At 49.9% G+C, this 26287-nt stretch overlaps 1 protein-coding gene across 7 annotated transcripts in view; it reads left to right on the top strand.

Annotated features, from left to right (window-relative positions):
• The window catches only part of TRAPPC9 (trafficking protein particle complex subunit 9), a 745023-nt gene that overhangs the window by 586248 nt on the left and 132488 nt on the right, over positions 1 to 26287 (top strand). For all 7 annotated transcript variants that reach the window (XM_017895132.1, XM_017895131.1, XM_017895130.1 and 4 more), the window contains one exon: positions 4257 to 4347. In XM_017895132.1, coding sequence (XP_017750621.1) covers positions 4257 to 4347 — 91 coding nt within the window. The remainder of the gene's footprint in view (positions 1 to 4256; positions 4348 to 26287) is intronic.

Here is a 26287-nt window from a genome sequence, read left to right as displayed (position 1 = left end):
CCTGTTTTGACTTAGGGCTTGGAAAGGGACCACACAGGTCATGCCTAAGGTCCCAAACACCCTGGACATCCAAAGCACCCACTGGGTTCCACCTATGCTGGCTTCTTGAGGGAGAGACGGATTTGCTTTTGAAAAAAGATAAGGGAGCTGCAGGGCACTGCCTCCTTGAGGGGTGCCTCGCTGCTGCTGGCGCTCAAAATAGGCCTGGGGCTGCGGCCTCCATCCTCATGGTGGGAGATGCACGAAGGCAGGACCCCAATCCCCAGTTGTTGCTTCCTGTGCCTACTGCCCGAGAAGGGGCACCCCTCGCAGAGATGCAGCCTGACTGCTGAGGGAGAAAATGGCCATTGATGCAACATGAATGAACACACAGGGCGGCTGCATGCTTGACTGGGGGAAGCTGCCTGCAAAGTTGCCTTAGGAAGGATGAGGGGGCCGCAGGGGGGGCCATCCTTGTCAAGAGCTTCCCGAGCTCCCGCCATGGCCGTCTTCTCAAATGCCCCTACCCTGCGAGATTTCTCAGTTCTCTGTCCCTGATTATGGCTTTCTCCGGGCTTCCTTAGCGTCACTCTGCTTCCTAATTATAGCCTCCCTCCTAGGTCGGCATTTTAAGAAAATTTGCTGTCTTAACTATGCTTCAGTGTACAGCTCAGGAGTGTTAAATATTTTCAAATTATCATGCAGCCATTACCACCATCTGCTTCCAGAACTTTTTCACCTTCCCAAACTGAAACTGGGCACCCATGAAATGCTCCCTCCCATTCCTTGCCTCCTTGCCCCCGGTGCCCAGCATCCATTCTGTCTCTGTGGATCTGACCACTATGGGTGCCTCCGGTCAGTGGAATCATAAGTGTTTTGTACCTGGCTTGTTCCTCTTGACATAATGTCCTCAAGGTTCATCCATATTGTAGCATGTTTTCAAAATTTCCTTTTCTTTAAAGGTTGAATAACATTCCGTTCTGCGGATAGACCACATTTTGTTGATTGATGCCTCTATTGGCGGACTTTTGGCTGCTTCCACCCTTTGGCTATTGTGAATATCACTGCAGCGAACATGGGTTTGCAAACATCTGCCTGAGTCCCTGCTTTCAATTCTTTGGGTATAAACCCAGAAGTGTGATTGCTGGAGGTCACCATGTTCTGAAGGGCTGTCTGTTGGGTCACAGTCAGCTCCATAACCCCAAACCCTAGCTCAAGTAGCTACCTGTTAACTATTGAATGAATAAGGATTGTCACAGGGCAAAAGAAGATAATTAAAAGTTCATTGCAGAGTATTTATCAGTAACCATATCAATTCAGCAGACATGGGCTATGTGTGTAATGAGATGGAGAAAATTTCGTTTGGAGAATTCTTCTAAGGAGGGAATTATCTGTGCAGGAAACACTTTGATAAATTGCTTGTGGGAGAGTAAGATCCCCAAGGGAGTTGGAGGCAACAGAAATGATGGCTGAATTCCTGGGGCAAAGAGAGAAGTTTCTGCATCTCCTCTGAGACGGAGGAGGAACAGGAGAGAGGAGAAGAATGGGGATGAGGCTGATGCTAACGGTGGGCGACGCTTACTTAATGCTACCCACAGGCCAGGAGTATGATTCTGGGCACTCCTCGTGGCGGGCCTGTGAAGTTAGCACTGCTAGCATGCTCGTCTTACAGATGAAGAAAGTGAGGTCAGGGACTTTAAGTAAGTTAACCAAAACTCATCAGTGGCGGTGCCAGGATTCAAAGTTGGGCCGGGTCTCCAGAACCTGCCCTTTTGGGCACCAAGCTCCACGAAGAGAAAAGAGGGAGCAGAGCCAGTGAGAGCAGGAGCTGTTTACTCAGGGCCGGGGCACCTCTGCCGGCCTCAGAGCTTCAGCCACAGCTCCCAAGCCCTCAGCTTCTCTACTGAGGGAAGACAGGATGAGTTAGACATTTGGGTTGCTGTGGAATGAAGCAAGCAGCATGTGTGGACTGGGGCCAGGAGCAAGAAGACCCTGAGCAGTGAAGCCTGAGAGTGTGCAGAAGCCATCAGCGGGCCCCGGGCGTCAGGTGCAGGAAGGTTTGCTGAGTCTTATAGCCACTGCGCTGTGCTGTGTGTGGAGGGGCTGCGGACTGTGCTGCTGAATGAGGCGTGGCACCTGCACTCCCACCTGGGATGTTTGCTCATTTGGTGTTCATTTATTCATCAGGCAATATACATTGAGTAACTGCAGTGAACCAAACACTATTCTAGGCCTTAAGACCAGGTCTCTGCCTTCATGGAGCTCACAGGCTAGGGCTGAAGCCAAGAAACAGGAAGATGACCGCGTCTAGCGCAGGTTGTCGGGGGATGCATGCACGCCTTCTGGAGGGTTCCTGTAGGAGAAGCAAGGTCAGGTTGAGACATAAAGTCAGGAAGGAGAAGAGGGCAGGGAAAGACATTTCCAGGCGGAACACACAGAGTGTGGGAGGGGTGGCTTGGAATTCAGAGAGAGCACACAGTATTTGGGGAGAATTGAAAGAAGTCCACAATAGCTAAAATAGGGCCAGGCACTGTGGCTCATGCTTGTAATTCCAACACTTTGGGAAATGGGCAGATCACTTGAGGTCAGGAATCTGTAGACCAGCCTGGGTGAACATGGTGAAACCCCATCTCTACTAAAAATATACAAAAATTAGCTGGGCGTGGTGGCAGGTGCCTGTAATCCCAGCTACTCGAGAGGCTAAGGCAGGAGAATCACTTGAGCCTGGGAGACAGAGGTTGTAGTGAGCCGAGATCGTGCCACAGCACTCAAGCCTGGGTGACAGAGTGAGATTCTGTTTTATTGATTTTTGGTTTTTTGTTTTGTTTTATTGAGATAGGGTCTCTCTGTCTTGCCCAGGCTAGGGTGAAGTGGCACGATCATGGCTTACTACAGCCTCAGACTCCTGGTCTCAAGTGATCTGCCTGCCTCAGACTCCCAAAGTGCTGGCACTGTAAGCATGAACCACTGTGCTCGGCCTGAGATTCTATCTGAATGAATAAATGAATGAATGAATAAATAAATAAATAAAATAGGACACAGGAGTGGGCAGGGGTTTCTGAGCCCCCAGGCCAGCATGTTGCTGACCTTAGCCTGTGCTGCTGCTGGTGGCTGTGGTGCTGTGGCCAGCTGGCTCTCTTGGGCAGCCTTCTTGTCTGGACAGCCCTCTCTGGCTAGTGCATTGGACCATTGATGAGGGGGATATGCCCACTCTGCTCAGCACCTCTGAGCCCGACTCCCCCACCAGCCAGCAGGAGAGACCCAGGGGCCTCCGTTTCGTCCTGCTCCCTCTCGCTTGCAATGCTTAGCCTCTGCTCCATTCTACCTCAAACTGCAGGAGCTTTGTTCCCACAGGACTGTCCCCAGGGTTGGCCATTGCCAGTCTCAGGTTTCCTGTTGCTGCCTTCACCAGAATGTGAACCTCTCAACTTCAGGGTGCGTGGCCCGCCCTCCCTTCATCCTCAAGGCCACCCTACCCGCTGTGCATGGCGTGCTTCAGATGAACTGGATGTGTTTGTTGAATGGAATTAACTTATGAAAGGAAGAAGGAAGGTGGGGTGCTTTCTCCACTTTTGCAATCACTAGAGAATGTTAGAAACTAAAAATTTCCCCTTTTATTGCAACTTAATATGGTGGCTTTAACTTATGTAGGAAAAGGGAAACAGGTTTAGAGATCTGTTTTGCGAATCACATTGGCTCTTTAATACTAGCGCAAGGGAGGTTTCTGTTTTCTACATTTTTAGACCTAATTACTTCATCCACTGATACTTGCTGAGAGACTTTATGGCTTCCTCGATTATGAGCTCTCTTAAGTGAGCTCGTTCTTAATAATATGTGTAATTACATCAAGACAGATAACAGGACCGACGTGAAACCAGCATGAAACTGACGTGTGTCAAGGAACTCACGAGTTGTATTCAACAGTGAACCAGCTTGTGTGTTTTATTAAGGAAAAATAACTTTCCATTTCTCTTTATTTTCCCCAGCAAGAATAGTTATTGGATTAAAATTATCCCAGTGGATTTCCCTTTCTTACATAGCAGTAATTTAATTTACTAGATTTGAGGGGTAGAAGGAGAAGCACTTGCTGTTTTATATGCCCCTGATGTCCACATACCCAGGGTGATGTCATAGTGGTTGGTTAGACAGTCCCTTCAGAAGAGGGGAGACATCTGCTGTAGGAGGTTTCCCATCTGAGGGTCTCTGTCTAGAGACTTCTAGATGTTCTCCTGTCTCTGGGCTCAGCAGGAGCTGCGTTTTCCTTGACCAAGACTCACCCCTCCCTGAAGCGCAGCGGCGAGGCGAGTGTGGAAGGACTCCTGAACCAGCTCGTCCTGGAGCACCTGCAGCTGGCGCCTCTGCAGTGGGGTGAGTACCCGCCAGCCGCCCATTGATTCTGGGTGGATGTGCTCCTTTTCTCCAAATGCATGAACAAGGTCTTGGGGGTGTGGCTGGGCACCCCAGATGTGGGTGGGTGCTGAAGGTCATCATGGGAAACCTTGGGGGAAAAAGACGGGCTCACCATGCTGCGCCGGCACCTCTGCGTGGGGGCATCTTTGTTCACCTAGGCGGCAGCTCAGCACTCAGGTGACAGTGCAGACATAAGAAGGGCTCAGTGCCCGTCAAAACAGGTGCAGCAGGCGGATCTCAGCCTCCGTCTTGACTTGCACTTGCTGTAGAGTGGGCCACCTTCTGAAATGGCAGTTGACTGTGTCTGGCTGGGCGTGTGCTCTGCAACTGTTTCCAGAACTGAGAGTGGCTTGGGATGGCAGATGAGAACAGGGTGTGGTGAACCCCTTGTTTTCACCCCACTCACCACGACTATGCGTGGACAGCTTTTCATGCTATTTGTGCGGAAAAGTGTTTGTTTTGTAAATGCCTCAACTCAATGTTGTGTTCAACCCCAAGAGAACTCCATTACTGGACACTTAGCACAGTTTATTTGACAGCTTCTTCTTGTTGCACTTGGGAACTTCCATCCTACACTGTGCCTTTCTAAATTGAACTCAAAAATATTTTACTGAGAAACGAGCTTAGTATTTCTATTGAAGTGAGAATCTTTATTCTCTGGAAATTATTTAATCAGCTCATCTATTTTGGATCTGCTGCAGACAGTCACTTATAAGCATATATATCCCCTTTCTTCCTCTTCTTTACCCAAGAGGTCATTGTGAATGAGTAACTCCTCTTTGATCCAGGATCCGGTTCATTAATAAGCTTGTTCTGCCCCTTTCATGGGCTAGAGACACATGGAAATGATTCCAGTGGCATGAGGAGAAAGCAAGCCTTTCTCCTTGCACTCCACCAGCCCCCTTCGGCCTGGAGACCCTCTCGTCCAGCCCGCAGACCCCCTGGTCCTGCAGAGGCTGCTTCCTGGCCCCTCATAGGTGAACGCTATTGGGACCAGGTGGGCACCATCATGGCGGCTGTGGGTTTGCATTTTACACTTGGGCTCCTGTGGACTCTTCCTCCTCTCTGAGCCCGCCTGAGTGGCAGGAAGGAAAGGTCTGGTGTTTCTGCAGAGGGTTTCACTGTTTTGTTCTCTGGAGGCTTCCCTGTAGCCCAGCCACTTTTCTAGGTGGAAATGTCCTATCTGTCTCCTGATGACCTGGGTGGGCACAGTCAGCTGTGTCCCTGGGCTCAGACAGCTGAGCCAGGGAAGACACCTGGGCCCCCCTGGTTGTGGGGTGGGGTCAGGCCCAGGGGGACTAGCTGTATTTTATCTATTGCCAAAGGAGATTCCACCAGGCAGCTATGCAGGACTTTCATGGGGCAAGTGAGCGAAGGGAGGGCCACAGGCAGAACAGGGTCCCAAGAGCAGAGAGCAGAGTGACTTGGGGTGGGGAGGTAGACAGCAGGTGGGCTCCTCCCTTCTGTCTTAGGGTCGGCAGCCCTAACCCCAGGTAAGGGTTTTTGAGATGGCTTGGGGGCCTTTGTTTGGTTGGATGAGCAGCAGGGCACCCAGGAGCAGAGCCGTGAGGGAGAAGTTCAAGGTACAAGGCTGAGCGGGGAGAAGTCCCTGCAGTCTGGAAACGATGCCCTTCCTAGGGCACGGACTGCCCTTGGCACTGTTCTAAGTAGGCCCTAAGGGTAAGGAGGGTTCTAGAATTGGAGCGGCACAGGACAGAGAAAAGGGAAGGACCTCAGACTGCTGAGCATCTCCTGTCCCCGGCATTTTGCGTAAGAGCTGCCATGCACTCCTTGCCACAGTCCTATGCGTGAGGTTTTCTCCATCATTTACAAACAGGGAGACTGAAGCTCAGAGGCTGGCACTTGCCCCAGGGGCTCCAGAGTGAACAGAGCTGGGAGCACTGCGTTACAGACCACTAGGCCTCCACCAACCGGGGATGAACCGGTCCTGCCTGAATACTGGTGGGGCGGCTGGAAGAAGCCTGGGCAATTTGGGAATTTCAGATGAAGAAAAGCTTTAGTCCTTAATGATCATAAAGGTCCTTTCTGTTCATTTTGGCCTCTCCCCTGGGTGTACTAAGAACACCCTTTAAAAATTGACAATAGTGCGGAAATTAGAGAGAACAGTGGACAATTAGAGCCAAGACTAGGAAGTTGGTTTGGCCCCGGGATGCCTCTCAGCCCAGAACAGCCTGGAAGCTGCACATGCCTGTGTGGGCAGAGGTGCCTGCCAGAAAGCGTGAAGGCTCTGGGTCGGGCTGAGCCCCCTGCTGCGTTACATGCTGCTTCCATTTCTTGCCCTAATTTTCTTCCCCTTTTTGTACTAGTTCATTTTCTGTTCCTTATAGCAGAATACCTGAAACTGGGTAATTTATAAAGAAATGCATTTCTTATAGAGGCTGCAAAGTCCCAGGTCAAGGAGCTATGTCTGATGAGGGCCTTCTTGCTGCCGGGGACTCTGCAGAGTGCCCAGGTGGTGCTGGGCATCACATGGCAAGGGAGCTGAGCATGCTCATGTGCTAGCTCAGAACCCTCTTCCTCTTCTTATAAAGTCACCATTTTCCTGCCCATGAGAACCCAGTCATCCATCAGCACATTAATCCTTGAAAGGATTAATCCATTCATGAGGGCAGAGCCCTATTCATGAGGGCAGAGCCCTCATGACCCAGTCATCAATTAAAGGCTCCAGCTCCCAACAGTGCCACACTGGGGATTAGGTTTCAACATGAGTTTTGGAGGAGACATTCAATCTGTAGCACCCTTTCTTCATAGGGAGGCTCGGGGAGTTCTTTTGGAAATGTAGTTTGGTTCCATGGCCTCTCAGAACCAGGCAGCCCTGGACTCCGATCCCAAGCTCTATCATGCATTAGCTATGTGACCTTCAACACATCACTTTACCTCTTTGAGCCTGAGTTTCTTCCTTTATGGAATGGGATGATGCCTGCTGCATAAGTTGCTCCAGGGATTACATGAGATGGTGTCTATTACTTGCTCAGTGCAGCCCCTGCCTCCATGCACTATTGTTTCCTCTGAGACCTGCACCTGTCTCCTCGCCACCCTCCTACCGCCTGTGCTGACTCCCTTTCCCCATAGGTATCGTGGGCCAGTGGTGGGACCAGGCCTGCGCAGATGCCTACTGGGCCCCCACAGCTGGGCTCAGTGCAGGGTGAGAGGTGGCATTTCATTGACGTTGTTGACCTTGTTTCACTGCAGCCTCTGGGGAAACAGGTAGGGGGACAGGGTGAGGGAAAAGAGCTGTGGTTTTCACTGCACTCTTGTCTGAAAGCAAAGACCTTCTTCATGGTGCTTCAGTCCCCTCTGTGGTATAGTAGAGGCTTTTGGTGGAGCCAGGGGACCTGGATTTACGTTTCGGTCCTGCTACGTGCTGCATCAGGGATGCCCCTGAGCCTCCATTTCCCCATCTCAGGGCGGCATGGACCTCTCCCATGGCGACCTCACACATTGCTCTGAGGCTCAGAATCAAAGTGAAATGACATTTGTAAATGTGTCTGGCACACCGTAAATCCCTACCACCTGCAAAGCAAAGATTTATTATAATCACTTCTGTTTTAAAAGCTAGTCTTTTATGCAGATATTTCTGTTATTCCTGGAAGATCAGCCCAGTTCTAGGAGCCATATACCTGAGCCCTGGTGTGAAAACTCACAAGGGGCTCTCCGTGAATCTGTGGCATTCATCCTCAATACCCCCTTGCCCACCCCAGGGACTGGGCAGCACATGGACCCCCTTCCTGGCATCCATGCATGGTGGGGCCGCCTCCAGACAGAGGCCCAGGCAGGTGCTCTTCAGTCTGGGGGACAGCAAGGAGAGGGGTGAGGCCCTGGGTGTGGAGTGTGGCCCATGGCATTAAGAGGTGGTTACATGTTTTTCTTGCTTTCAGTAAATTGGAACTGGCCCAACAGCTGCCATCTTTTACTGTCTCTATTCTTGGAGAATTTGAGAAGGTGGTTTTGAGGTCTCGTTTACATGGCATAGAAAGATGGTTAGCAGTTGGGAGGCCACGTCTTTGTTTCATAACTAAAGAAAGGTGGGCTTGCCTTTGTTAGGGTGGTGGTTTGAGACGCAGCACTTCGGACATCTGAGGACAGTCGCCAGATGTGGCTGAGTGACTTCATCATGAGACCAGAGCAGGTCTATTTGCTAGTTTGGAGGACATGATAATTCCCGCTTCACCAGGTTGTTAGGTAGCTCAGGTGGTATCAAGGGTGGATGGGAGATGGGGGCGCTTACCACATGTGATGCTCTGTGCATGAGTGTTGAGTGAACCAATTGGCAGTCAGATCTATTTTTGTTAAATTATTAAGGTTTGAACAGAAAACACATCTGGATCTAAAGGAATTCTGGTTCCCTAAAAAGGCTAATAAGAATGAAGTTCAACTTGTCTTAATATATTCTATCAGGCTAAAGAAGCAAATTCCCCAGGGCGGGGTCGTCCAGCTGCTGCCACACCTGGAGTGAGCCTGTGGACAATCTGTCCTGCCAGAGGCCACCAGGAGGAACCTCGGGAGGGAAGGAGGCTCCTTCTGCAGCACCAGGTCGTTTCTTCCCCAGGCTTGCTTTTTCTGTTTGGTAATTGATAGTGTTTGGGTTGTCGTGGGCACAGAGGCATGTTGGCAAATAATGCGAATATTAATCCCTTTATCCTGGAGGAAATGCATGGCTTTTAAAAAACAATGCTAAGATCTGAAAGGCATTTCTGCTTTCAGGAGGTGAGCCTGTCCCTGTGGGAGCCCTGGCAGCGAGCAGCCCAGCCGTGCGCTTTCAGTTGCCGGCGGCACCTGCCAAGGCCAGGGCCTAGCACGACAGTGTGGAACCATTTCCAGAAACGGGGCATGATATTTTCCTGTTTGCAGTGTCACAATTTATCTCACTATTATTATATGTGGCTGTTTCCAGTGAACATGTTAATACGTAAATTTCGATTCAATTTTCTGACTAGACAAGTTTTCTAGTTAGGAGTTACTCCTAGGTTAAAGGCTATGAACCTTTTTAGGGATCTTGAGATGTTTATTCATCACGTGGGCGTGTGACTCTCAATCATGATGTGGACGTTGTTGGAACTTGGATTTCCAAGGTGATCTTCCGAGGGGTCACAGGACACTCAGGCTTCCCCTGTGAGGAGGGTGGGGAATGCAGGGATGGTCTGGGTTGGGTCAAGTCCTTAAACCTTAAACGGGACCCCAGCACATTCTTGAGACTTTGCAAGTCATAGGGCATAGGAGCTGAACTGGGTAGCAGGGGTCACGGTGACTCCAGCCCCCTTCCCAATGCTACAGCTGGATCTGTGAGCCCCAGTGGGGCAAGGGTCTTGCCATGGCCACCGGGGTATCCATTTCCACTCCTCCTGCATTCCACCACTTAAGAGGCCCTTGGTATCTTGGCTTTGCTTGGGAACCATGGCTATGCCGGCCGCCTGTACACCTGGGTTAGTCTCTGACTGCAGCAAGATCACAGTGAAAGCCTGCAGGGACCTCGTCAGCTGAGGTGAACGGCATCTGTTCCCAGAGCAGCCATGTGGGGGTTTCCGTTTCTGAGCAGAGTCTTCTCTCTGAGCATTGTTTGGGATCACACATTTACATATCTGTGTATATACAAAGAGAGGGAGAACAGGCACCTCGCCCTGTGACTCATAGTTCAGGCCCTTGGGATGTGGAGGAACCAGCAGACGCAGACCCCATGGAATGATCTTGGCTTCGAATCCTACAGACCTGCTTCTGGTCTCAAGTTTGCTGTGTTTTGCCAAGTTGGCCGAGTGCCCTGAGCAGTCACTTACGCTCTGAGCTCTGGTTCTCTGTGAAGCGCTGTGACTCAGCCACCTTGCAGGGATGCTGGCAGAGTGAAACAAGCTTGCACAAATAATTCCTTGCCATGTAACCAGTGCTCACAAATCGAGCATTGAAAATCTCCCTGGTTTCTTTCTCTGTCTTTCTCACTCCTCATTCCCTCGAAGAACTCCAGGCTAGGAGAGGAGGTGCCTGGTGTAGGACAGCAGCGCCAACACAGGGGCCTGGGGAGAGCCTGCAGGGGCCAGAGCAGCCTGATCCTGCAGACAGAGGGCATTTGGGAGGAGGGGAGATGGCTCTGAAGGGAAGGGGCTGGGATGGTGTTGTGGAGGAGGGAGCTCTCAATTGGGTTGGAGGGATGGGTGATTGCGTTGAGTTTACCAGCGTTCACCATCTGGGCAGGGACAGGTGGAGAGTTCAGACCTTGGCTAGCCAGCCACGGCATGGCAGTGCATGAGAAAAGGGTGACGTTTGTCTGCCCCTCACTCTGATCGCATCCTGCGCCCGTCTTCAGGCCCACTGGGGGCACGTGTAGTGCAGGATCCGCATCCCAGGACACAGCCCAGGCAGCTCCCCTCCGGCCCTGCGCAGTGGAATCCAGGTCTCGGACTCACCCGCTCTTCACCCCCAGCCAGGGCTTTGGGGCTGCCATGTTCCCTGCACCCCACCCCCCATGACCTGGGCTCCCCTCACCATTCTTCCAGAGTCCCCTCCAACGACGAACTGAGGCTGCAGCTCCCTAGAAGCCCCCATGGCCTGAAGGAGTTTCTATCACACCTGTAGGCCGCCATGCCAGGCCGGGCCCTCGTTCCCTGGCAGACCCAGTATCCCCAGCTTTGGCCTGGCCTGACTGATTCTTTCTCTGACTTAGAGCAGCCTCACTAATTCAATTCAAAAAGGAGAAAGGTTCTTCTTTAATTTTTGACTTTTTGAGTTTGTGTATAGTTTTGAGACAGGCTTCTGCTTATTGCCCAGGCTGGAATGCAGTGGTGCGGTCATAGCTCACTGCATCCTTGACCTCCTGGGCTCAGCGATCCTCCCGCTTTGACCACACCCAGCTAATTTTTGTATTTGTTATTTGTATTTGTTAATTTTTGTAGAGATGGAGTCTCCCTATGTTGCCCAGGCTGGTCTTGAACTCCTGGCCTCAAGCGATCCTTCTGCTTTGGCCTCCCAAAGTGCTGGGAGTTCAGGTGCGAGCTAACAGGCCCAGCCTCTAATTTCAAAGCAACTGTTTCGCAGTACGGGTCACCTGCTGGGCCAGGCATGAGGTCTCTATGTTGTTATTTCTGAGCCCTGCCACAGCCCTGAAGGCTGAGGTTCTCCCATATAGAGGAGGAACTTGAACTCAGCACAGCTGGTCTCCTCCAGCACTGCACAGGTGGGAGGGAAGAGCCCCAGGTTCAAATATGAGTTCCTGCCCCCAGAATCTGAACCTCGCACTAGAATCTGAACCTCCCACTAGAATCTGAACCTCCCACTAGATCACTTCATGAAAGGAATATATTCTCATGGTAGAAGATGAGAGAAAATCAGAAAACATAGATAAAAAATAGCCTTTCCCTATCCCCAGAACAACCTCTAATTCATTTTTGTGCATTCCCAAGTCTTTTTGCTACTTTCCAATTCTAATTTTGTCCATAGGGATGATCATACTGTTTTTATACTTCTCTGTCCCTTTTTATGCTTGACAAAAGTATAAGCATTTCCCATGTTATAAACATGTCTCGCACATATTGTTAAGGGCTGAACTATATTTTATCAAATGAATATAAGATAATTTAATACTTGTTCTATTGTTGAACATTTAGATTGCTTCAAAATGTTTGCTATTATAAAAGTTATATGTAGTGGTTTTTTCGTAGAGCCTTTTCTGTGTTTTGGGGGCGATTCCCTCAGCATGGATTCTCAGAAGTTATTAATATTTTATGGGATGTTGGCAGAGAGCAAAGCCATCAACTTTCTTGTGTGATGATGACAGCAGTTGCATGGCTCGGACTGGCATGGAGTCAGCGCTGAGCCGACTGGGGTCTCGGCGCAGCCTCCGCCGCATCCTCGTGCTGAGTCTTGACTTCAGCTGGTGGTCAAGTCCTGTGAACTTGAGTTTCCCTCTCTGTAAAGTGGAGATGCTCAGTGGAGGTTTGAAGAAGCCCCCAGGAGCCCAGCACAGAGCCTGTTCCTCAGCTTCACAGAGGCTGGCGTGCTCTTTAGGGAGCTGTGCTGTGGGTGCTGGTGCCAGACTTTGGGCAGTGGGGGACCACTGGAATCTCCCTGCTTCTGGGGCCTGAATCCTGGAGTGAGTGTGTTCCTGCTGCAGAGGGTCTGACGGCAAGGCAGGAGGTGGAGGGCAGGGCTGGGCCAGGAGCAGGGCCACGCTCGCAACTAGAACCCGAGTCTGCACATCAGGCTGGAGCTCTTGAGACCCCTCCGTCTCAGTCCATGAACAGTCCTGGAAAGGGTGTGCTGCTCCCATCCTCCAGGTAGGAAGAGCAGGAGGCAGGGCTGGGCCTTTCTGTGCCTGCTGCAGAAACCCAGCGTGCTCCCTGTCTATTTTGAGGACCATCTTCCAGGCGTTTCCATAGAGACCCGGTCATGGTGACTAATGGGGCTAAGCATTTGCCATGCGGATTTGAGTGTCCCACGACTGTGCCACCCTCCGCCTGCCTCTTCCACTGCTAGCACTTTCCTCTTTATAGCTCTTTGTATTTTCTCAGATGCATCAATGATTGGTCTGTGCTGTCTTTCATAGCCATCCAGTGAATACAGATTAGGTTTTAGCCACATTATGGAGTGGATATTTTCAGTACACATTCTCCAAATAATCACCAAGCAAATCCCATCGTGAGCTCCAGTTCTGAGCTGTGATATGAAGGCTGCACGTGTGGGAATGAGGGGAACACCAGCCTGGGAGGCAGAGCAGCCACCTGATGGCTTGTGTGCGGGACAGTCCTCTGCCTTATCTCAGGGGGATGTGGTGCTCTCATAGTTGGGGAGCATGGCTGAAGGTCCAAACCCTTCATGACTAGGAGAGTACAGCGGACAGCAGATACAAAGGCCTGGAAGAGTGAGGTGGGGCTGGACATGGTTCGTGGGGACAAATGACTGCCATTAATGGAGCCTGGAACTACAGAGAAGATGGGTGGGCTGGTAAGGAGAGGGAGGTGAGGCTGGGGGCCTAAGGTTGCATGGAGGATGTTGATTGATTGATTGATCCATCCATTCATTCAATAAACATCTGTTGATCACTACTCTGCACCAGGCACTGTCCTCAGTGCTGGGCACCCAAAAATAAACTCAATCCTTGCCTTAGAGCCTCTCTCAGTCTAATGAGGGCTGGGGTTCCAGATCAGTCAGCAGGTTGTTTACACAGATCCTGGTATTTGCTGGCCTCAGAGCTTGTACAGACATCCTAGAAGCAGAGGCGAGAGACAGACTAGAGCCTGACCCCCAGCTGCTGCCTTCCCAGGAAGGAGTCCCGGGACGCATGGGGATGTGGCTCAGAACCCGTGGGCCTCCCTGGGGCCAGACCACCTGGAGCAGGCTGTGGATCCCCTGGTGTCTGGGTATTGCTGCTTCCATCTGAACAGCACCTTCTGCCCTGAACCAGCTCCATTCAGGAGTCTGGAGCCCGTGGTGCCAGCAGCCAGAGCTCTGCCTGGTGCCTCTGAGACTGAGCTGCACCCTGGTGCTTTCTGGGGCTTTGCAGAGAGACGTGTCCCTACACTGAGAACATGCCCTTTCATCAAATTGTGTAACATGGACATCACGTGAGGAGCTTTGTTTATTTCTAACATGAAATGCATGTAGAATGGCTGCTGAGAGTCACTGAATACATTCAGAGCTCAGACTGCCTGGAAAAGGGAGTGAGAAAGCCGGCTCCCACCAGCCAGACAGTAGGATGGCCATACCGATGGTGGCAGTGAGTGCCCCAGGCCGCCCTGGCAGCTGGGCTTGCCTGCCGGCCCTCTGCCTCCTTCCCAGGTAGCTTAGCAATAGCACCGGCAGTGGATTTTCCCAGCACAGCCCACATCTCCAAACATCTGCTCCAGGCCAGTGTTAATCAGTACTTCTGAGGCCTGTGGAGAAGCCCCCGCCCACTGGGGCAGGTGAATTGGGTGGTTTTGGTGACTCTGAGGGCCTGGTCTGCCTGAGTTGAGAGCCACTTCCTGGGGACCATGACGGCTTGTGGCAACTGGCCTGAGGCCCAGTTTGCCTGGCAGTGGGTGTGGGGGATGAAAGCTGTCACATGCCCCAGTTGTCTTCTCTGGGCATGGGTTGACAAAGAGGATTGTTTGTTTTTCTTTACAAAAGTAGTTACCTTCTTTTTGAAGGGGGGAAAAAAATGAAAGCAACCTATATTCAGAGGAAGAGCCCCAGCTCCTAATCCCACATTTGGAGAGGCCCCTGCTCACAGGCCCCTGCTGTTCCATCTGTGGACGTGGCTGCTGCGTTTCAGGCGCAGTCTCCATGATGCTTTCTGCATCCTCGCAGCAACCCTGGAGGAGGCTGCTGTGACATCCCTCATGTGGATGGGAAATGCGGCAGCCCCAGGGTGGCCTCGTCCCATCTGAACCCGGGCAGTCTGGATGCAGGGCCTGTCCCCACCCCACCTGCTACCTCATCTCTCTCCTCTCCCTCCTGTCTCTTCTTCCCCCATCGTGTCTCCCTTCACTGCTGAGTCTTCTATTTAGCCGCAAACATCTCTGTTTGAAGTACCATTTGGGAGCCTGCTTAATTGCGATCTTGTTCCACAAAAGAAAAACCGTTTGTGGAGCATGTACCGCGCCTGTCAGGAAAGTGTAACTTCCAGGGTCCCCTTCTCTGTTTCTCCCAGTTCCCCAATGGGGTAAGCACTGACTGCTTTTGGAAGAAACTGGTGGGTGAAGAGACTTTGCAACTGGTCCCACAGCTGCTGTCCCTGCCCCCGGTTATGCTCGTGTGGGACTTGCCATCTCCACGGTGCTCGGGGTGACCTTCCACCGGTGGCCATGCTTGTTGTTCTCCTACCTGGAGCATTCTTGTGGCTACAGAGCCCTGAGGATGCACTCCCAAGCCTGGCCTTTGGCTCAGAAGGCCCCCCACCACCCGCAGCACCCCTCTCAGCCTTGCCTCCCTCCCCTGGGCCTGTCTATCATCCCTGTGACTCAGGCTCCAGGCTCCCTCAGCTGCAGTTGCTTGTCCCCATGAGCCATGCTCCCCACAGGCCTTCATACCTGCTGCTTCCCATAGTCTTATCCAGCCCTTTCCCTCCAACTCAGGTTCTTGTAGGCAGCCTGCCTTGGCCTCCCTGGGCCCACACATTTGTGCCCTGCCTGGGCCCAGCTGCATTTCCACCTGCGCGTTTCCCCACCCCCAGCATGGTGCCTTTCTCCTTAAGGTTGTACTGTCTGCGGGCTGTGTCTTCCGCTGCTGGTGGGTGCCTGAGAATGCAGAGGTCCTCAGCACCTGTGGGTGCTCAGTAAGGGTTTGCTGACTCCATCGAAGAGTGAATGAGGCCGTCCTCCTCCTATCGGTCCAAGGCCAGATTTGAGCCTAGGCGTAGATGTCATTCTTCCAGGTGATTTAAATAGTTCCATGTTGATGTGCCCAGATGCACTGAGACAGTCCCTTCTTATTGCTTATTGATTGTTTAATTTTTCCGTTTGTAACTCTAAAGCGGGTATTCCTGGCATCTGCCTTGCGACAGCCCCGGTCAGTTCCTGAGGATCCATTCCCAGAGCAGCCTTACTGGTGCAGCGTGCATGCCTGTGGCCAGCCTGGCCTTCAGGGTGGTTGACTGGCCCATGCTCCTGCCGACAAGAATGGCCTGACTGTGGGTCACTCTGGATTCTCTGCAAGGCAGCAGCCAGTTTGAGAGGATGTGCGCTCCAGGCTCAGGAGAGGGAGGTGCTCACCCCAGAGCCAGCACAGAATGGGGCACCATGGTGGCTGGGCTGGTGTTTGTTTGTTTCCGGTGGCCAGAGGTAGACTAGGGGTTCTGATCCTAGAGCTGGGGCTACATCTTTCTGAGCCAGGTCCCTGGAGAAAACTCTAGTACAAAGGACAGGAATGTGGCCTAGAACAGAAGCCAAGTGGAACGAAATGTCCCCCCAGCCCCTGGCTGCTTCCACCTGAAGTAAGTCTCCCTGCAGGAGGCCTTCATCACCCTTGTCTGCTCCTGCACGACACCCTCTCCCATTTACCTAGCCATTTGTCTGTCCTCTTCGCGATACTGTGAGCTCCTTGGAAACAGTGACTGTGTCCAGGCGGGTGAGAGGAGGTGCTCTGCACGGCTCCCTGGATCCTCCTGAGCAGGGCCTGGCACTGAGCGAGAGCAAGTGCAGGGAGCAACTGGCCTACCCCTGACACTCACACACAGCCTGATGCGGGGGTGGGGGAAGGTGCTGGGGAGAAGGGGACAGTTTTGCTCAACCCAGTATGCTGGGAAGGGTCCAGCTGATGCAGTTGTGAGTGTTCACTTATTACTGTTATCCTTTTTGATGAATAATATGATCACCTATCAGTGATCAATATATTGGCATCTTCTTTCTATCCATAAGGAAAATGAGGCTGGGAGATGCTGATGGACTGACCCAGCATTCCCAGACAAATCAGCAGTAATGTCAAGACTAGTCTTGAAGCACTATTCTAGACTTTCATTCACTTACTTTTATCCTCCAAGCATCCATTTCCCATCCCTGCCACCTACCCACCCACCTATCCAACCATCTACCCACCAACCCACTCATCCACCCAACTATTTACCCACCAGCCCATCTACCAGCCCACGCATCCATCCATCCACTCATCCAACCATTTACCCATCGACCCATCTACCAACCCATGCATTCATCTATCCACTTATCCAACCATTTACCCACCAACCCATCTACCAGCCCACCCATCCTTCCATCCATCCATCCACTTATCCAACCATCTACCCACCAACCCATCTACCAGCCCACCCATCCATCCATCCACTCATCCAACCGTCTACCGACCAGCCCATCCACCAGCCCACTCATCCCTCCAACCATTTACTCACCAACCATCTACCAGCCCATACATCCGTCCATCCAGTCACCCAAACATTTACCGCCAACCCATCTACCAGCCCACCCATCCATCCATCCACTCATCTAACCATTTACCCACCAACTCATCCACCGGCCACCCATCCATCCATCCACTTATCTAACCATTTACCCACCAGCCCACCTATCCATCTGTCCTCTCATCCAACCATTTACCCACCAACCCATCCACCATCCCACCATTCATCCATCCATCCATCTATCCGCGCACTCATCCAACCATTACTCACCAGCCCGTCTATCAGCCCACTCATTTATCCACATGCCCATCCACCAGCTTATCCACCAGCCTATCCACCCACTTATCCACCAGCCTATCCACCCATCCATCAACTCATTCGTCTGACTGCCATCTGTCTGCTCCCACTCACCCATCCATTCATCCAGTCACCCACCAACTCGTTCATCTACCTACCCATTGATCCATTCACTCACCTGTCCACTCATCAATCCAGCCACCCACCTACCCACCCACGTATTTGTCCTTTCACCCAGTTGTTCACCCATCCAGCAAATTGCTATTGAACACCTTTGGTGCCGCTCTGTGCTGGACTCAGGGGGGCTGCCTCTGGGGTACCTCAGCTCGTACTCCTCCTCCTCTAGCTGCCTGCTGCTTTCTTTAAGAGACATCTCCTTTTTTTTGGAAGGGTAATTTCTGCAGTCACCTGTTCCTGTAGGGGAATGGGACATGGGGCCATGCCTTTCATCATTTGATTCAGACTCCAGGAAATGTAAGGTTCTAATAGTCCTCCTTGATGTGGCATTTGGCCAAGTGGTGTGCTCCTAGTGCCTTCTGGCTCACCGGGCTGGGGCAGACCCTCCAGCAGGAAATGCGAGACGCAGTATAAATGCCTGCAGGTGCTAAGGAAAGGGCGATGTGAGTGCAGCTTTCAGGTTCTGAAAACAAGCTACAGAAAGAAGTCTGAAATCTCCATAAAGTGGCAAGTAGCAGGTTATTAATGCTGATAAGCCAAGAGCTAATAAAAATGGACTCAACGTAGCATGCCCTGTGCTTACCCAAGGTAGGCTCAGGTGTCCGGGTTATAACAAAACTGAGCCACAGAGCACAGGCACATCTCAGCTGGCAGACTCTCACTTGTAATCAGCATAACTACCTTTACTGAGAAGTCTCTACTGCAGGGACTTTGCTGGCATTTAAATTCACTCATGTCACAAGTCCTCACACAACCTCGTCAGATACATAAAACCACCCTTGTTTTACGGAGAGGGAACTTGAAAATCAGAAAATTCATTTCATGACCACCAGCGAGTAAGTGTGGGAGTGAAGAGAGACTGCCCCACTCCCAGCACTGCCCCACTCCTCACCTCCGTCCCACTCCTCACCTCCAACATCAGTGGAAAGCCTTTCTTCTGTTGCGTGGTAGCCCCTGCAAGCCAATGCACTAAGTGTTTATTTGTTTTATTTGTTTTGCAAAGAAAAATTATGCACAAACATACTTCAGAATTTAGGAGGTACAAAAGGATATGCAATGAAAAGCAAGTCTCCTTCTCCTTAGCCCCGATCCTCTCCTTGTGGGCTGCTGTTGTCCTGTTTCTGGTTGTCTCTGCAGGCATAGTCTGTAAATTTCTTTTTCTTAATGGTATCCTGTGACAGCTGTTCTACCATGTTTATTTATTTATTTATTTATTTCACTTAATGGTTGATCCCGGGTATGGTTCCATCGCAATCCTGTGGAACTGGCGCATTCTTTTGAGCCTCTGCATCAGATGCATCCTCATTCATTTGCTCTGTGCCTTTTGATGGATGTAGGTTGTTTCTAATGTTTTGCTGTTATAAACATGATGGCAACAAATATCCTCGTAAATACGTCATTCCTTACTGGAGTGAGTCACACTGTATGGTATTTATTTCAAACTGAGCAGTCTCTTAAAAAATATCTTCTGTGTTGGAACCATGCTTTAAAAGACCTTCTTCATTTGGATTACGTTTTCAAAACATTCACCCATGTTGTCTCCTGGTACATTCATGGTCTCGTTTGGCTTACTGTTGAAATCTTTTATCTGGAATATACTAAGGTGTGAGTGAGGCGTGGGTCCTCCCTTTCTTTTTCTAAAAAGCCACCTAATTGTCCCCAAGTCATTTAATCCATAATCTGTCTTTTTCCAATCACTTTTCTCATATGTTTAGGGAAATTTTTGGACTCTCTTCTGTCCGTGTACCCATGAGTGAACACCACCCTTGCAATCATTCTAGCTTTGCAGTACAGTATATTTTAATATCTGCTGTAGATAGTCCTCCCTCAATGCCTTTTTGCCTTTCTAAATTTCTACCTGTAGGTTGCATTTAATTCATTTAAAATTTCCTATTATAAATACAATTCTTTAAGGCTATGAATTTTCCAGTGGTCCCTGTTTCTACTCTGTTCCATGTTCTAGAATTTAATGTTTTCTTGTTTGATATTTTTTAGGCATTCTGCAGTTAATTTATGTTTCACTTCTATCCCAAGAGTTGTTTAAAAGATAGTTTTTTAAAAAAAACTTCCTATGGTAATTACTTCGTTTTGTTTTCTTCTTTTGTTATTGCTTTCTAATGTAATGGCATTATCAGTTCAGTACTATTTTACCACTTACAGTTTACCAAGTTTTCTTTGTGCTAAGATTTTGTAACTATGACATGGAAATTTTAAGCAAGTTATGTTCCTTGTTTTAAGTGTATTGAGTTGAAAATGTATCAATTAGCTCTACCTTATTAATGATATGGGGTAGTTCTTTAAGATCCTTTCTTATTTGATCTACCATGGGGTTTGAGAGGTGAATCCCAACTAATGCTGATGTGGGTCCATTCCACCACGAGTGATCTTCTGTCCACTGATATGACGTGTCCGTGTTCCATGATATCTGCCGTGTGAATGCTGATGGCCTGTGGCGCACAGATGCTCGTAATTGGTGTCCTTTGGTTGTCCCCTTTATCATTTAAGATGCCCTTCTGTGTCCCCTTTCATGTTTTTTGCCCTTATTTCATCCCTGTTTGATATTATAACTACCACCCCTGCTTTCTTTTTGTTTGGCTGGTATACTTTTGCCTATCATTTGAATTTAAACCTTTGAGAATCACGTTTGTATGTGGTTCTCTTGGATGAAGCATTGAGTTTTGCTTTCTGATCCAACTTCAAAGTCTTTTTCATTCATAAGTGAGTTTAGGCCATTTATATGCATTGCTATGGTATAAATGTTTGCTCTTGGTTATGTCATACATTCTGTTTTGCTTTTTGTTTTTATAACTTTTTTATATACTTTTGTGATCTGCATTTTCTTGGTTTTATTCTGTATGGCGATTTTCTTCCTCTTTCTTTTTAGACTTTCCTTCTACATCTTCTGTCTGACCTACCACCCCTTCTTTCCACGGTCTGAGTTGCTTTATTTTTCTGCACAATCATTATAATCCTCTGATATTTAGTCATAACACAGATTTGTTTCTAGTTTGTCTCTCTACCCTCATTAGAATATAAGCTCCATGCAGGACAGATTTGTTGTCAGTGTATTCTCAGAGCTTAGAACTGTCCCTGGAGCATCTATTACATGCGCAATAAATATGTGATGAAGAAGTTAATAACACAGCCTTTACAACACATCTCCAAAGTACGTAGTGTTATTACTGTGCTTTAGGGGAAAGAACAAAGAGTATGTGAGATTGTCATTCAGCCTGCAAAGCAAGGACCAGAACACAGTTACTGTGGTTTCAAAATTCACATTTTTCCCAATATATTTATATTTCCGAAAATCATAATGATGAGCTACTGGCCTCCATCAGCCTTGGTCTGCTGACTTCCAACCACATATTCCACTGCAACATGCTCCTTTAAGAGGAAAGAAAGGAAATAATATCATGCACAAACTTGCACAAAAGCTGCAAGTGTGGTAGTAAGATTTTCCTGAACATTGTATTTATTTATTTATTTTGAGACGGAGTCTCACTCTGTTGCCCAGGCTGGAGTGCAGTGGTGCAATCTTGGCTCACTGCAAGCTCTGCCTCCTGGGTTCAGGCAGTTCTGCCTCAGCCTCCCAAGTAGCTGGGATTACAGGTGCCCCCCACCACACCCAGCTAATTTTTGTACCTTTAATAGAAACAGGGTTTCACCATGTAGGCCCGGCTGGTCTTGAACTCCTGACCACAGGTGATCCACCTGCCTCGGCCTCCCAAAGTGCTGGGATTACAGGCATGAGCCACTGTGCCCAGCCTGAACCATTTTAGAATATGTGGTTGATCTGATGCCCCAGACACCTCCAAATTATTCATGTGTATTTCCTGCGAGCAAGGACATTCTCTTGTGTAACCACAACACTGTCATAAAAATCAGGAGATGAATATTGATATATAATGATCTCATACTGAGATCCCATTGCAGTTTTCCCAGCTATCCCAATAGTGTCCTTTATATTTAAGATTTAGGTCTCATGCAGAATCATTTGCTGCGTTGAGCTGTTATATACCTTTAGTCTCCTTCGGCCTGGAACAGTTCCTCCATCTTTCTTTGACTTCCATCACCTTGACACTTTAAGATATTACCAATCAGCAATTCTGTAGAAGGCTCTCATTTTTGGTGTGTGTGATGTGTCCGCATGATTAGATTCAGTTTTGAACCTTTTTGGCAGGAATGTCACAAACGTGAAGCTGAGTCCTTCTCTTTGTGTCTGTCAGGTGGCCCACAATCTCCAGTTGTCCCATTGCTGGTGATGATTATTTGACCATTTGATTAAGATGGTGTTTGCTTCCCTCTACTGTAAAGCTACTCTTTCTCTCCTTGTTGTTACTAAGTATTTTGCGGGAAGGTGCTTTGAAACTGTGTGAATATCCGATTCCTCATATCAGACCTTTAAATTTGCCTATTTATATTTGTATGGATTCATCATTTTCAATTTTATTCACTGGGTTGAAATTCATTGCTATTGTTAGTTTTGATACCCAGATTATCCTGATTTGACCTCTGGGTGCTCCTTCAGGCTGACTTCTGTGTCTCTTGACCTGTCTCCATCATTATTCTTTGAGCACACACTTATTTTCTGGCCCAAGATATTCCAGGTTCATCTCAAACGTAAGCCCTGATGTCACTTATTTCTCACAGGAGTCTTGGTTCCCTCTAATGAAAATTGATCTTTAGGGACTGGGTGCAGTGGCTCACGCCTGTAATCCCAGCACTTTGGGAGGCCGAGGCAGGTGGATCACTTGAGGTTAGAGTTTGAGACCAGCCTAGCCAACCTGGTGAAACCCCACCTCTACTAAAAATACAAAAACTAGCCAGCTGTGGTGGTGGGTGCTTGTAATCCCAGCTACTCAGGAGGTAGAGGCAAGAGAATCATTTGACCCCGAGAGGTGGAAATTGCAGTGATCCCACACCAACCAAGATCCATACTTTAGTGGGTGGTCATTCATATTGGGATATTGCTGTTCCCAAGTGTTCTCAAAGGATGGAGCTGGGAAATAGACATATACATGTGAATAGAAATACACACACACACACACACACACACACACACACACACACAGCCTCAACATTTCTCTGTCTATCCACCTTAACAGCCACAGGCCCACACTGACACCACTAATTCCAACCCACCACTGCAGAGTTCCTTATGGTTCGTCCGTTTTCCTTTCTGGTACCTCATTTCCTCAGCATGGAAAGCTTGACTTTCATTATCTTTACTGTCATCTGTAACTTATCAGTCTCCCTGTATGTAACCAATCTCCCATCTCCATCCCAGCCCTTCCCACACTCTCCAGCTCTCAACCACTCAACCAAGGGGACCCATCCCACTCTCCAGCTCTCAACCACTCAACCAAGGGGACCCAATTCCAGAATTTCCCACAGGTTTCCGCCTTTCCCTCTCACTCTTGCTCTGGCAACCCGGCCGACCTCCCCACCATGTGGAATGCCCTCCTCCCCTGGATGGCTCTGGTAACCCACACGGGTGCATTAAACCAAATAATTCTGAGGCCCCCTTGGACCGTCTGAATGGACTTCCTGCTTTCCCCCAGAGCTTGCTTAATTGACTGACGATTGGGTTCAGGCCATTCATGGAAAGTGGGGCTGGATTTGCCTTCTTATCCCTCCCCAGCTTAACATCAAACACAACAACAGCACTTTAAGTCTGATAACGAAACATTTTGCAACCTGTTGTCTCTGAAGCCCGCCTAGCTAAGAAGCTTCATCAGCATGATAAAAACTTTGGTCTCCACAACTCTTATGCTAACCCTACATTCCTTTGATCCCAGGTCTTTAGACAAACTCGAAACAATTGTCAACCAGAAAAATGCTGACATTTCGCTAGCTATAGCCTGGAAGCCTGGCAAGTCCCCCCCCCCGGCCACCCCGCCACCGCCCTTCCCCCCCACCCTCTTTGGAATTGCCCTTTGGAATTGTCACACCTTTTTGGACAGAACCAATGTATTTCTTAAATGTATTTGATTGATGTCTCAGGCTTCCCTAAAATGTATAAAACCAAGTTGTGTCCTGACCACGTTGGCCACATGTTCTCAGGACCTGCTGAGGGCTGTGTCACAAGCCATGGTTACTCATATTTGGCTCAGACTAAATCTCTTCAAAGATTTTGCAGAGTTTGACTCTTTGGTTCAACAGGTGGCTCACACACGGGGCAGCTCTACTGTGCGGATACCCTCCCCGCCCTGCCCTGGGTCCACATCCCTCCCTGAACCAACATGGTTTTCTTGGGACCCCATGGCTTTGGGCTGAGTTGTCTGGGGAGGGAAGGGGCGGCCTCTGACCTTAGGCCCCTGCCTTTTCCTGTGACATTCCCTTCCCTGCCATGTCTCCATAGCTTTCCTTGCCGTTCACTGTTACTCATTCTTCCAGGCCTAGGTCAGTGGCGGATTGGTCTCAAACGTACCTTTTGCTTTCTCCTCTCTCTGCTCCCATCCCAGGGGTGGCTCTTTCTCACTCCTCTTTGATGATCTGTGTCTGTTTCACCCCCTCTATGAACTAACAACACAAAGTGGGTACAAAGTAAATGCTTGTTGGATGAGTGGTCTGTAGTTAAGCCTTCAACAAATACTTGTTTTGTGAATGAATGAATCAGAGAGAAACAGTCCCTCTCCTTAAGGAGTCCTCAGGTGTGTTGAGGAAAAAGTCTGTCTTCTGCCAGACCAGAACGCATGGACATGGGACCCGATTCCTTCTGCTGGGGGAAAGCCACCTCTGTCTATAGAGATGCCTGTGGCTCTCGCCCTGAGAGCAGCCTTCTGAAATGCTTCCTTCAGACTCCATGGGGATAGCGTTAGTTGTGATGATGGCTTCTTTTGCTGGGCCTCCTTGAGTTTTTCCTCTGCCACCACCTAATCACAGCAAAATCAAGATAATTTAGACTGCTGGCTTGAACCGGTGCTAATTAGTGCAGATATGAATCAAGCCCAGGTCTCTGTGGGATTCTTAGTTCCAGAGTTTCACGTGAGCTTCCAGACACCATTGAGACATGGTTCCTACAGAGCTCATGCCGTCACCCTTGGACCTGGTGATATTTATTCCCCTCATCTCAGGGTGCTTTCGACTGGGGTGTGTCCACATCGGTGCAGGTGAATAACTGCTGGCATGAAACACCTTTGTTCCCAGCAGATGAGCCAGTCCGGGTCCAAGCCCTTTTCTTTTGCTGAGGCTTCACCTCCAGGATCAGGAAAATGGCCCTGCGAAAGGTGGTAGTGCCCACAGCCCTGCAGGGCTTGCTGGCGGTCAGCACGCTGCTGTCTGCTCTACAGACGCTGTCCCTTGCTCCCGGCAGGCCTGTGGAGCAGGTGTGCTACTCTCATTTACAGAGATGGAAACTAGGGCTCTGCATTCCCCTAGCCAGGAAGTCACAGAGCGGGCATTTGAATCAGCATGTGTCTGGTGCCATCCATAGGATGTGGCTTATGTCACGGTGTCCCAGGTATATTCCATCCCTTAAATGAGAAAATGAATTTCAAAAGATAGGATGTGCTAAAAATAAGTGATGGAGATTTCAGTCTTTCTCCAGTTTTCCATTGTTTCTTTATAAGATTAAAAACAAAATTAACCCCTGGCGCCTTCATCTTGCAGGAATTTTTATATCCCTGAATTTTGCAGCCTTTCCAAACCCTCATATTGAAGGACGGACGTGGAGGGAGAAAACATATGTTGTTGGTGGAGATAAGAGTAATTGAATGGGCTATTTGGATGTGGATCAGCTGGGACTTACTGTACCAGTGAATGGAATCTCTTGTTTTTCTTGGATGCCTCATCCAAGGACAGCACAGGAAAGAGTCCTGGGCGCCAGCTGAATAAATGGCTCCTTGAACTAGCCTCGGGCTGCAGGAGAGGGAGGGGGCTTTGTGGTGGCCTGATGGAGCTGGGCCAGAACGTTGGGTGCTTAGCAGGGCGGGGAGGCATTGGTCCCGCTGGTGGGCGGTGCTGTCCCCAGCACCTTGATGCTCTGGTCCCAGTCCTGGCTGTGAACTGTCGGGCTTTCTGGACGTCCCAGGTGATGTCAGCTAGAGCCTCAAACCTGCACTGTTTGCCAGCCTGCCCGGCATGAATGTTGCTCCTTGCCCACTTCGCATCCCCTCCCCATGCCCCTCAGTGGCAGATGTATTTTTAGCTGCAGCTTCAAGCCAGGGCTGCAGACAGAGCCAGTGGGAGTGAGTGTAGTGGTGTTCGGGGTTGTCCCTGCCTTCCCCACGTTGATGTGTTGACCGTCTCAGCCTTTCTCAGAGGTGGAAACAGCGATTCTGAATGGGACGTGGAGGCCTCTTCAGGGAGTGCCTGCTGAGCCGTGCCCGGCGAGGGGGAGCAGCACTCCTGCTGGGTAGTATTGCGCCTCACACCGTCTGCGGGTGGGAGGGCCTCACTCCCCAGGTCCCAGGTCCGAGGGGGAGCAGCACTCCTACTGGGTAGTATTGCGCCTCACACCGTCTGAGGGTGGGAGGGCCTCACTCCCCAGGTCCCAGGTCCGAGGGGGAGCAGCACTCCTGCTGGGTAGTATTGCGCCTCACACCGTCCGCGGGTGGAAGGGCCTCACTCCCCAGGTCCCAGGTCCCC

The sequence above is a fragment of the Rhinopithecus bieti genome, unplaced genomic scaffold (assembly GCF_001698545.2).
Source record: "Rhinopithecus bieti isolate Rb0 unplaced genomic scaffold, ASM169854v2 scaffold_25940, whole genome shotgun sequence".
In the NCBI taxonomy this organism is placed as follows: Eukaryota; Metazoa; Chordata; class Mammalia; order Primates; family Cercopithecidae; genus Rhinopithecus; species Rhinopithecus bieti.
This window is presented reverse-complemented; position numbering and strand designations above follow the sequence as displayed.